Source organism: Macrosteles quadrilineatus, unplaced genomic scaffold (genome assembly GCF_028750875.1).
Source record: "Macrosteles quadrilineatus isolate MER2022 unplaced genomic scaffold, UCM_ALF_1.0 Scaffold_8__2_contigs__length_117827958, whole genome shotgun sequence".
NCBI classification, from domain to species: Eukaryota; Metazoa; Arthropoda; class Insecta; order Hemiptera; family Cicadellidae; genus Macrosteles; species Macrosteles quadrilineatus.
The window spans coordinates 39,352,030-39,365,070 of NW_026542601.1; the positions used below are offsets into that span (position 1 = coordinate 39,352,030).

General features: G+C 34.4%; 1 protein-coding gene across 14 annotated transcripts in view; it reads right to left on the reverse strand.

Annotated features, from left to right (window-relative positions):
- LOC128999967 (serine/threonine-protein kinase MARK2-like) overlaps nucleotides 1-13,041 on the reverse strand; it is a 221,317-nt gene that overhangs the window by 34,176 nt on the left and 174,100 nt on the right. For all 14 annotated transcript variants that reach the window (XR_008491329.1, XM_054426787.1, XM_054426786.1 and 11 more), the window contains 4 exons: nucleotides 6,741-6,893; nucleotides 3,495-3,548; nucleotides 2,616-2,664; nucleotides 1,650-1,786 (listed from right to left, as the gene is read on the reverse strand). Coding sequence is in view for 13 of the 14 variants with exons in the window: in XM_054426787.1 (XP_054282762.1) it covers nucleotides 1,650-1,786; nucleotides 2,616-2,664; nucleotides 3,495-3,548; nucleotides 6,741-6,893 (393 nt within the window). In the remaining variant the exon portion in view is untranslated. The remainder of the gene's footprint in view (nucleotides 1-1,649; nucleotides 1,787-2,615; nucleotides 2,665-3,494; nucleotides 3,549-6,740; nucleotides 6,894-13,041) is intronic.

Below are 13,041 nucleotides of genomic sequence, written 5' to 3' on the forward strand. Positions count from 1 at the left end.
TTTTCTCAAATCCTATTTTTTGTTATTTTATGGGGTTTTTTATGGAGAAAATAACATAATTTACCATAACTTTTGAACCGTAATTTTTATAGAAATGGGATTTGTACCATTTTTTCAGAATTTAAAGGGCTACAACATTCTAATCGGTAAGAGGATGAGAGTTTATTTAAATATACATAGTAAAATGATAGATGTTCTAATTTATTTTTTTGAGCAATCTTTCAAATTTTTAGTATGTTTTAGTGAAATATAATTTATTATAACTAACAGCTGGTTGAATAAAAAATATTCTATAGATTTATGAGGTTAGTTTATTTACTCTGAGATTTTGTCATTGATTATAGGAAATAAGTAAGATTCTATAACCATTGCTGTATACGAATCGAAGCTCACTAATCTTCAAAAGAAAGCCTATGAAAATTATTTTACTATTCGACTTTTTGAGGAAAGGCTGGGGAAATAACAATGATTACGTGTTTTAACTCATCTTGGAAGCTTTTTCTTTACTATCAATTTTGAACTGATTAAACTATGCCTGAATTAGTAATAGACACACTATATACAGTTTTAATGGACTCGATTCCCGTACATAGGACGGGCCAACAGCTCGTTATTATTAATAACCTAAACCCTAAAGTTAATTTATTTCCATGCAAGGTCTACCAAAGGAATAATTCCAGTCCTTGTTCTGAGATAGTGTGTCATGATTGGGAAATTTGTGTTGCTAGCCTTATGGTAAGTGACTCAGAATTAAGTGCGAGGGGAATGGATTTGATTACCGGCACATCCAAAAATCATATGGGTTTGGACCGCTTTCTCAAAAAGGGTTTGTTCATTTCCTTCATAGCTCCTTAAAAATACCACTGGCATAGTAAAAAAAAAATGTGTTTCTTGGCATGGGCGTTTTCCTAGAGGCGATATCTATTTGGTTAGAACAAAACGTCAGTTTTTTACAATATAGTATTCACGGTTCTCTATTTAAAGCATTCTTGAAATCTGGTGTAAGACCCTACGTATTCCAGATAAACTCATGTCCCACAACCAGGCAATAGCTTATCTGAAAATGAATATAAATTATTATAAAAGTTTAAATTTGAATTTTACGCTCTAACACAATATTACCATTGATCTCTATTTCAACTGGATTGCACGCTCTGGGTTGCGTTCTCGGTCCGGCCACTCGGCTCTCTTAACCTATGAACTGTTGCTCTCTACACATTACATCTTATGGCGTTTCCAAGCTCACACTCACAAAAGACGCTGCATCTTTGAGCACAGTAGCTTGATTTTCATATAATTTACAAAGTTGTAATCTGCATGAAACCGCAGAAGTATTAATATGTTATGTGAAAACATATGAAAACTGTTATCAATGAAACCATGGTAGCCCTATGTTATGTGTATGGCTGAGGCAGGACGGTTCACCACTAGGTGGCGACCGACCAATATGAGCCTACTTCTGAGCATTACAGTGCGTGATGCATTTATAGTATAGAGATCAATGGTCATTACATGTGAGGTGAGATACTGACTGCCCTTTAAAGTCACTTGACTCACAGCTAGACACAGGGTACAATATTTGCTGAATTCAGCAGGAAAATCCAAGCAACCTGACACTTTTAGGCTGAGAAGTGTTTTACGGCACTGACCTGTCTAAACTTGGCCCGAGCCTCTTTCTCCTTCATCCTGCCGTGTAGTACGAGGTAGTCAAACACCTCTCCTCCACTAGCATACTCCATCACCAGGTACAATGTCTTATCTGTCTCTATCACTTGGAATAACTTGACTGTAACACAACACAATACTGGTAATCCTGGAAATCTGTCTATTCAAAACATCATTTGCATTGAATTTTTTAAAGTAAGAAATGTAAATGGGAATTGTAATGTGTAATATACATTTTTCAACTTCACTGTTTAATTTCAAGGGCTGTCAAAAAAAGTCTCCATCAATCTCTCAAAGTCTGCAAAACGAGCTAGTTCAAATTTTAGACCAACACAAGGACCACTTCAGCCACTCCTAGCAGTTTCCTACCATTATGCAAGAATTAGCCTCGTCAAATAAGCCAAAAGTGATTTGAAGACAAATTCCTCCTGCCAAGTACAAATTGGGTTCTTGCTACTTAAGATTTTCTTTGCATAAGTTACAACACTTTAATAATTTTATCATTTTTGACATCCCACATAAAAACTGAATAACAATAACATAAAAGCTATTAAACTCATGATTTTTGTATTAGGGTATATGAAATTCAACAAATATAGGCCTAAACTAAGCTATTAAAGTTAATAATAAAGTTATTTTTCATTTCATACTTTTTACACCTCCTCACAACAGAACTCTGGTAACGATTGCAACTAGTTCAAATACTAGAGTTTGGCTAACCCGTTACCAAGAGTATAAAACCAACAGCTAACAATTAAATAAATCTCAACTGTTCAATTAGTGTTTACTGACATAAAGACGTTTTCTTTAGTAAAACACTATATCACGATTGTCTGTGTCTGTGTTGTCCCCAAAGTCAAATATTTTTAAAAATCCTTGAAATGTTTACATCCCTTAGGTAATAGGCCTACTGTCCTTAACAATAATTATTCTATTTGTCATCAACTTACCTATGTTTGGATGATCTAGCATCTTCATTATCCTAACTTCTCTAAATAACTGAAACATTAAAAACAGACATAAGAATAAATTCTAGCCTATTGTGGTTAGTATAAAAGCAAATCATTGTTGTATGCTTTCCGAAATGGATTAACTATGTAAATAGATAGAGCAACCTTTTTTGCTAACTTCTATGACTTGATTTATGAGGTCAAAGTATGATGACTAGGCCCTATCCAGAAAGTAGGATAAATTTGCATACTTCCTTAATGCATCTAAGAAGTGGGAACTGCTTACTTGAGAAAACATTTTCTCAAAATGACTGTCACCACTCACAACTTCCTGTTTTTGATGCAACTAGGATCTTTTTCAAATGTTTCAGATGAGTGTTAGTTTTAGTAAAAAAAAAATTACAATTTATAAACAAAGTTCAATTTTAAAACTTTCACATTTTTAACATAGGCCTTATACGTTCTAAAACAAACTAACTGGTTTTAGGGCAACCCAATTTGATACCAATTAACTAATAAAGTAGCCTAATGTAAACATTTCCACAACATCAAGTACCTATATTTTTATTCAGGACAGCAAGAAGTAAAATTTCATTGTAAGCCTACACATATTTTTGACCAAAAATTTAAAATGAATAATAATTTTGCAATTCTGTCATGAACAGTTCATATATTGTAGTTAAGTGGAAACATGGAATGTCTACTTCCTTATAATTGTCCATGTTCTGTTAATTTTCTATCAACTCAAACTATTTATCTTGTTTCTGCCATTTTTTTCTCCATTCAAATTGTTTACAAACTTTATTTAACAAAATAATTACTATGTTGCAAAGAAATTTAATAAAATAAGTAAAATATGAAATGGTATATGAAACTTACCTTTTGTAAACTTCCAGGATTTAATTGTGTCTTGTCTATTATTTTGATTGCTACCTGAAATGCATAACAGAAAATTAGAATTAGGATTTAAATTATAATTTTTTCAGGAAAGAGCAATATACCTACAAAATAGAAGTCCAGTTATACAGGGTGGTAATAAAGTCCGAAGACAGTTAAATACAATTTTCGAAACGACAACAGATAAACCAATAAGATTTGGTACGTCAACACAACACCTAAAAATCTACTTTTTTTAGGAAATATAAATTTTCTGTCATATCATGGGGACTTAAGAACACACTCCTGACTCCTGCAAGGAGTCAGGATGAAATCTTAAATAGAAGCTGAGGTTGACATGTACATCAAATTAAAGGTCTTGACTAGCAGAATATACTGCCGCAAATTTGAACTCAAACGGACAACCGAGCCAAGAATGACAGTTGTTCAAAGATTCTTTTACTTTGCATTGCTATCATACGCTTAGGCCTACTCCTCAGGAATCGGAAGAAATTGTTAACGTAAGCATAGGTCGATATGCACATCAAGTTCAAAGGTCTTCAATAGTAGATTAAAATGCCGTAAATTCAAGCTCAAAAGAACACCTGAGTAAAAAATGTCGTTCAAAGCTACAAAATGGCAGATTCAAGAAATTTTTGAACGGCTGCCATTTTGCGCAGGATCAACCTTTTGAAGTGCGGTTTGCGGCATTGTATTCTACTAAAAAGTACCTTTCATTTGATGTGCATATTGACCTATGCTTCCATTTAAGATTTTTGACCGACTCCTTGTGGGCCGTCCCCCTGAAGAGTTATTGGATCACTGAATATGTGTTAAAATAAAGTTTTATGCTCTGTAACTTTGTACCAAGTATTGTAGCTCTATCTACATTATTTTTTTAATATTTAACTGTCTTCGGACTTTATTACCACTCTGTATAAGAATCAGTCATAATATTAAGTAATAAACACAACAATAAATTCCCTAGGCCTATTATATTTGAGTGGAAAACTAAATTTATCAAGACAACTTCCTAAACGTATTGGGACAAAAGATTGTGTCCTGAAAGTCTTAATTACCGGTACTCTTCACCCTTGAAAATGAAAAACAATCCTAAATAAAGAGTGTTTAATGGTCCTTTTTGATTAGGTTAAAAAGAAACACTCCACATTACAGTAGAACGTAGAACGAGAACGTCAATAATTTTTAAGTAGGCCTAAATTCAAATTGTTTAGCATAGCAAGAGTTTTGTACAGTCAGCTGCAAAAGTAACCACTACCACTGTTAAAAAGCCAATCAAAATTTTTTTAAAGCTTAAATATGTAGTGTCTGATTTTTTATTGGGCACTGAACACACTTTGCTATAAATTAAATACTATCAGTCATTGAACATAGAAAATGTTTTGAATTCATCTCTATTTTAGAACCTTTACTGTACCTATAATAGAAAATATACATTTTTAAAGACTGACGAGTGTTGCTCAAATCGTGTGTGATAGCACTTTTTCACGGTAATTTGATAATTTGATAATCCGGATAGGGTCCGGTCCCAATTAATCAGGATTATTGACGTTTCGCTGATACATACAAACCTTGACTAAGCTTAACCCAATACCAAGTTCACTAAATTAACACAAGTCATTGGTTTCCGATTGTGGGCAAATTTACACAATTTTACAACTACCTTCAGAAAATTACTACATATAGGCTACAAGGAAAAAATGTTCTTTTATATTAAATGACCAGCTGTTTGCAAAATAATCCAGGTCAATGCGGATTGACGACGAGAATTGGAGAGGTTGTCAACAAGTAGATTAATCTTGTTCTGGAGTGTTTTATTGGAACAAGCAGTCGGTTGGGAGGTTACGCAAGATGGATGATATTTGATACTTGATTGCTCAGACAAACTACCCAGATCTCAGCTTCATCGACATCCAGAACATACATTGTCTCCCGTTGTGACAGTCGTCTGATTGTTAAGCATGATCTCTCCCACAAACTCAACAAGGTAGAATCAGTTATTGATGGGACAAGACAAGTTGTGACGGGTCACTCATTCATAACTCAAGTTAAAGCAACTCCATCTAACGCTACAAAGTTAACTTGCTCAGAATCAAGTTAACCAAACGGATCCAGATCTTTAACAAACTTTTAACACAATGTAAATACCTGCGATGCAGCAAACCTGCAGAGTATGAATTCCAATTAGCCTCATGGGATTTGCACTAAAATATTTCCTAAAAAATTTCAGATTTATTCCTTATTCACTGAATCAGATTTAATGAATAGGTACCTAGGTTTGCAGCTACAGGGGGATATAAGGGATGTTTTTGGTAAAATATTAATAGTAGGCCTCTCTCTAGTAAGAATAACATGGCAATTTTTAATTCAAAATTTTTTTTAACATTTTTTCTGTTGCCATTTATTTGTACAACAGAGCTTCCGGATACTAATAATTTGTTTTATTTTTATTAGTACCGGTATCCTAGCTCTAAAAAATAGTTAGCTCTAAAAAGAATATGACTACATCCAAGAAACCTTTACTAAAATTTTTAGTATTAAATTAGGCTATTATTCACAGTTAAGTTAAACGAAAAACCATCTGAACAACACCACTATTTGAACGTTATTAGAAACTCTGCATTTTCTCATGTAAATATAATTGACGTTATTAGGCCAACTAACCAAAAGAATGCCAATTGAAGAAAAGAAAATTGTGGCAGACAGGCTATGCAGGAAATCAAAGGGGGCGAAGCCCGTGGGTTACAGCTAGTTCGATTATAAAGCTTGGCTGAACAGTTTGCATTTAAATCATTAGTAGGCTTAGCCTATTGGGACATGACAAAACACTTAGACCTGATACGGGGGCACACTTTTAAGACAATATTAATGACCGTTCCTTAATTTGTGTGAGAAAAAATAAAATAGGCTAACTTAGATTACAAAATTGCAATCTTAAATGCCAACTGGTAGCCTTCTAAATGCGGAAATACGTTCGGCAAAGGGTGTAAAGGTGGGAATTCATTGCTGCCAAAATTTGGCTACTGAATACGATTGCATAAATGCAATTTTTCCCATCAACTGAACCCACAAGTGGGTCTAAGTACAGCAGTTTTCCTAGCGGCCAAATTTGGCAAGGAAAACCCAGAGCCTGGACAACACTGAAAGCATTATTCACAATCTTGCAAATATGTCAGGTAGCTAGGAAAGCACAACTAAAATTTATAAATAATCAAAATATCAACTCACCTCTTTACCCGTGGGAACATGTTTGGCCAGTTTGACCTTGGCAAAGTTACCTTTGCCAATGGTCTTGAGGAGTTTGTATTTTCCGATGTGAGGTTCATCGGAGGTGCGACTCCTCGATGAGGACACCCGGCCGGCCGTCGCATTTTCACTGCCCTGCAACAATAGACACAATATGTTAATTAAGTTACAAGTTTAACATGGGTCATCATTTGTGTAAAGCAATAACCTACTATGCACACATCACATGGTTGGATTACTTATAAATGTAAGTTAGGGGGTTCGACTAGGCCTAAGCTTACGTGCGGAGGTCACTTACACTTTACTCAAGTAAAATACAAGAATTAAAAAGGGGTACACTTCCATATCTGTTGGCACAAACAATCGAATGAAAATATCGATCGATATATCGTTTGGTTAGTTAGGTAAGGTTAACCTAACCTATATATGGTATATCGAATTAAACAACCGAATAATCAATATTACTCATTCGGTTGTTTGTGCCAACAGATCTGGAAGTGTAAGTTACCCAAAAGTAGATTATTCGATATATCGTTTGGTTAGTTAGGTAAGGTTAACCTAACCTAACTAACCAAACGATATATCGAATTAAACAACCGAATAATCAATATTATTCATTCCGTTGTTTGTGCCAACAGATATGGAAGTGTACTTAACAAGTAAACTGAGCTTTAAATGTCACTTATAAACTGAAACTTTATATCAAACTACAGCAAGTCACCATTGTACTTAGATAACTTAACAATCAATTGTCTTGCCCACTTTAAGATTTTAGCCTAAGAAAATCTTTCTGGGTAAAGGCCTTAGGTCTATTAAGTTAGGCCCTAAAGAAAATTATGCGGATGAATTACTGTACTGTATGTCTAAGTTAGTTACTTTATATCTACCAACTTACGTCTTTGAGTACTAAATATTTGGTTATAAGTGTAGCGCACTCAGTAACTTCGGACGGCATTTTTGATACCGATTGGGCTAGGCCTACCTAATTTTATTTCACCAAGTTTAGCCTATAATTTACACAAATACTTTTGGCATTAAGTTTCAACAAAGAGTAACAATCACAGCTTTCTAACCTACATACGCCACATCACGAAAATTTATTACCAAGTTGAAAGATAAACACAGGTTATCAAAGAACACTGATTATTTTAATTTACTGCATTGACAGTGTTGACAGGCAGACGGCCGACATATTGAAAATTGAAATTGGAGATGCGAGAAAAACAAACAACGGGGAGCGGGGGAGGAGGTCAGTGGTCACGTGAACAACCGGAGAAATCCGAGCAGGTACGGAACTACCCGAACCTGTGCAGTGATGTCAATGACGTTAAACGTTGAAACGTTATTTTTATCTCCCATTGATTAAATTCGTAAATTTAATGTTCACAAATTGAACATAACTTCATGTTAAAACTCTAGCGTTAACATTAATACTGCTAAAATGAATATCCGCCTTCAAAGTCCAAACAAGTTTTGATAAGTTTGGTTCGCGTTCATGTCGAATACATGATGGTTCAATCTGGTCAAAGAAATAACTCATTGACTTTTCTTAATTGGTAGTTTTTCAACGTGCGCTGCACTTTTCGTGTAAAATACTGTGTAAATAACGTCAGCTCAACACATTGTTATGCGAACAGTTGTATTTAATACAAACACTGTGGTAACTAAAATAACTGAGTAATAAATAAGCAGTAAACATCAACGCCGAGACTATAAAAATATCAGTCAGAAAACTACTTTAAAGTTGTTTTCAAACTTATCTAAGGTAAAACATTAATGTGGGAATAAATTTTAAGTCAATTCAATAAGGTAGCGTATTTCCTATAACAATCACATCATAAACCTGTCAAAAGGTTGTCGCTATACTATAAACTCGTTAAAAATGGTGGAGTATTTATTTAACCACAATAAAATTGAAGAATCACCTCTTCCTCGCAAAAGTCGGTTATTTCCTGGCGGCAAGCGCGATATATGTAGAACAGGGCCGAAACCAGGGAACACTGCACTAGATATTTGACTGCAACGACGAAGGGGCTTCCCGCCATCAACATGCAAGCTTCACACTGATCAGTGATAAGACACCTATTCCCTGCCAAGACTCACTTGAAGAACACTCCGGTTGACGCCGACGACATATCCCATGTAGTGCATGAAGACTAGGACTAGGACTGACTTATCAGTAGCCCCTGCCACGACGTTATCGTATGAACTTTGGCCGCATTCGAATAATATTTGAGGTTACGCTGCTAAACCAACAAGGAAAAAAACTTGTGTATCTTTGACAGCTTAACGTCTGGAAAGTTGAGATCAAATATAGTATTGTAAATTACCATTTCAGACGGACCAAGATCGTTAGAAGAGCAACATGAAAGGAAAAATATAACTACTTTATACGAATAGAAAAAAAGAGAAATCAAAATAACGCAGTAACGTACTTTTAGCCCATGTTTAGCGAATTTTCCGTATAAGGAATACAGAGTGAAAACAGGGTTTTCTTATTTTTGACAGTCTAAAACATAAAATAAGTAGGGCTAATTATTTCAAAACCATTTTGTAGAGCTAAAGAACAAATAATTTACAGTATTAAAGCGTTGTTATATGCGTAACAGTTAAATTAAAAAATAGGTCAGTTTCAAAATTTAGGGCTGTATATTTTGATCATATTTGATCATATTTTGTTTATTTCAAACCAAGCTAAAAACATTTTTAAAAGAAAAAAAAACACGTACTCATAATTATTATGTTATTTAAGATACTAGAAAATAAATCTGGCAGTGTTGATGTACAGTAATATTTTTTTGAAAATCCAACTAGGTGAATAGAAATGCATTAAGTCTGCAGGTTTGCTGATACGGGGGTATTAAAAATCAATATAATAGAGGGTAAAGATGAGAAATGAATGAACCAACACTGTATGCATAATTACCTCTCAAGGAAGTGTTATTATTTCCTCAAGATGTTTACTACAACTTAATAATTTCATTTACTCATAGTCTAAAATGATTATACAATCATGCACTCATTTATTAACATATTATTCATACAACTATTAGTTTAACATTGGTGGGGTTTAAACAATTGTAGGTAAACAAGTTAACTTTCCAAATATATATTTAAACTGTTGAAGTAAAATATCAGTAGGCGACGGAAAAGTTTATATTCTGAACGACTACTGCAGAGACGGAAATCAACCCTCGGCGCGCAAAGAAAAACAATTCTCTGAGTTGACAAAAGCAACAAACGCGACTAGCTGGAGAGAAAATGAGTTTGAGATCTCTCGGAAACAAAACTTAAATACTGAAAATGTGCCAAATCAATTCAACTATTTCCTTAGGACACGTTTTCAATTTTGATTAGAACGGCAAAATCAAAGTCGACTACAAGGTTACTTTATTTTAAAATTGTGCTTGGTCTTTAAAAAACTGTGTTATTACTTTAATAATAATCGTACTGTTTTGCTTCATAGGTAATAAGTCATAAGTAGTTTATTCAGCAAAATTAACAACAAATGCATTAGCTACGTCAAAAACATTCGGCTACTTGAAAACATTAAGTGATGTACGTACATACAGTATTATATATTATATCGGCGACTACAGGATTCTCTGGCACATTGTCGACCTCGTACACAGCTGACATTACAGCCGATGATGCTGTTGCACTTGTACGATTGTGTCAATGACAGATTTGAAGGGCTTCGTCAGCCGTCGTGATGAACAGAGCAGACGCGAGGTACACATGTATGGTCCAGCCATAACTACTGTAATTGTTATTCAGAGTGAGCATGTCTTGTAACGAGCTCGATTTTTATTTATGTAAACTTGATTTAGTTTGATCAAAAATAAATTAGCCTAATTTACTATTGATTTTCAATACAGTAAATCAATTGAACATGAAACGTGTAATATCATCAGAGAATATTTAAGGGTTATGGTTTTTGTAGCGCTTTCTCCAATAGGCTCGGATGATCGATCAACAGGTTCTCTTGAGAAAACGGTTAGCTACGTAGCTGCTTTGTTTGGATACAAAGTGTATTACAGCTAGAAAATAGATTGTTTCTCAATGAAGTTTTATATTTTGTCTTCTATGTACTTAATTACCGGTATATACGAGTTAATGAGGACATTTAAGGTGGAAAGTTTATCCTAATCTGATGTTAAGCTGATGTGTTATTTTTTCTCTTTTTTGATTTGATGGATGACATAAAAGATACTACAGTTAACATCAAGTTGCAGTTTGTCATGAAAAAAGAGCGGATTATAAATAAAACGGTATTTCGTAGTACTGTAACGCTACCTAATAACGCTGTTTCGCTCTTTATCGCTGATCATTGGAGCTTTTCATTTACAGTACCTATTTGATTTTTAGGAATGGATCGTCTACTTGATGTGTATTTTGAAAAACTATCGTCAATGTTCGGGGGGCGAGCTGGTTGTTCTTTTAAGCTATTGTAATTAATGCAAACAGGAGGAAGAAACCAGTGGACATATTTACACGGGTGTCGCAACACAAGAGGCCAGCTACAGCACGTGTCAGTGTCATCTATACAAAGGCCACAGCACACCTCTGCATTACCTTACCATCACTGTAGTACTGGTGTAGGTGTAGGTGACCGGCTATGAGTAATATACTACCATAAACCACACTGTATGAGTAAGTGAGCACCCCTCATATTACAAGTGTACAACCCATATGATGACGTAATATTATTACTCGGTCCTAAATATACAGGGTGTCTCATAAGTTAAGGCCAGATTTGTTTTAGACCTAAAAACCTATTACTTTTAATCCCCTCTTGCCTGACTTTGACTAGAATCCTTTTAGCGAATTTCCCATAAAGGGAATAAGCTATTTATTCATCCCCGCAACACCTTTAACAAATTTACTTTACAATCCTATCCAAACGCCCCAAAATACCCCATCGTCCCAGATCAAGAGTCATGAGGAGCCAGCTGGTCACACATGACATAACTTCTTCAAGATCTGGCTTGAACATGGAATCAACTGTGTATGAGGTACTCTTAATTCAGCTATTCCCATTAGTTTTGCCACCTCCTACTCATTTGAATTATTCTTAAACGCATTATTAAGTAGCCTACTGTATAAAAAATCCAGGAATACAGTACCTGTATGTTTAATAGGTCAAAATAACAAAAATCAATAAATAACATATAATATCAAAAACACCTTGTAAGCAAGGTCTAGTTTTTAGCGCTTGGTGGTCAAGAATCTACAGTAAACGATCATGCACTGGGACTTAAAATCAACCACCCACCACCGGTATTTCTCAGAAGTGTTCAGCAACTGTTGTACTTGGCTCATTGTCGCGTGCCCGAGAAACCAACAAACAGTTTCGACATACAATCGCAGAGAACGGAGGTGAATGTCATTGAAATGTCAAGGATAACGGCGAAACAAGTGGAAGGAATGTTCAGAACAGTTGTAAATCACAGCCACTGTTGTTGAACTTGGATAGATAAACACTGGTAACGATTCACTTCCTTACCAGGAATCGATACCAGAGACTGTAGCGCACTCTTCCGTCTTGCCAGATTGACCAGAGTAAATTACAGGGTGTCCACAGAAAATTTGTCATTAATTTCCCTGACTTTCCCTGACTTTCCATGACCATTTACCATTGATTTCCATGACTCACGAACTTTACTCGGAAATTATAATATAACATACACACATAAATAATGCTGCCTGGACAAATTATTTCACAGAAAATACTGAAATATGTATTAAATTATAACAATGTTGTAATAAATTTTGCAAAAATATGATATTCAAAATAAGGAAGGAAAAAAGAAAACCCAGCCTCCTCCGTCCCCATAGCTGGCCAAGTTCTCTCTCCACTTTCTTTTTTCCTTCCTATATACTTTTTATTTTTATTTTTTTATTGAGTTTACAGGGTTTACAAAATTAGCTTAGCTTAGAAAATACTTAACTTACGACAACTCAACACATTATAACAATATTTGTATTTGTATTGACATTTGAGTTCTGTTCTAATAAATATTTATTATTGTTATTTAAGTGAAAAAACTGTACACAACCACAACAGATATAATACTAATTAAAACCAAAATAAAATGAATCTTCCAAAATTATGTAAATCTAATTAGAGTATTGTCATCTTAACAATATATTTTAAGAACCTTTATTGACAAATCAAATGATTCTTACAAGATTATGTAAATATAATTATAGTATTGTTATCTTAACAATATATTTTAAGAACCCCCATTGACAAATCAAATAATTCTTACAAGATTATGTA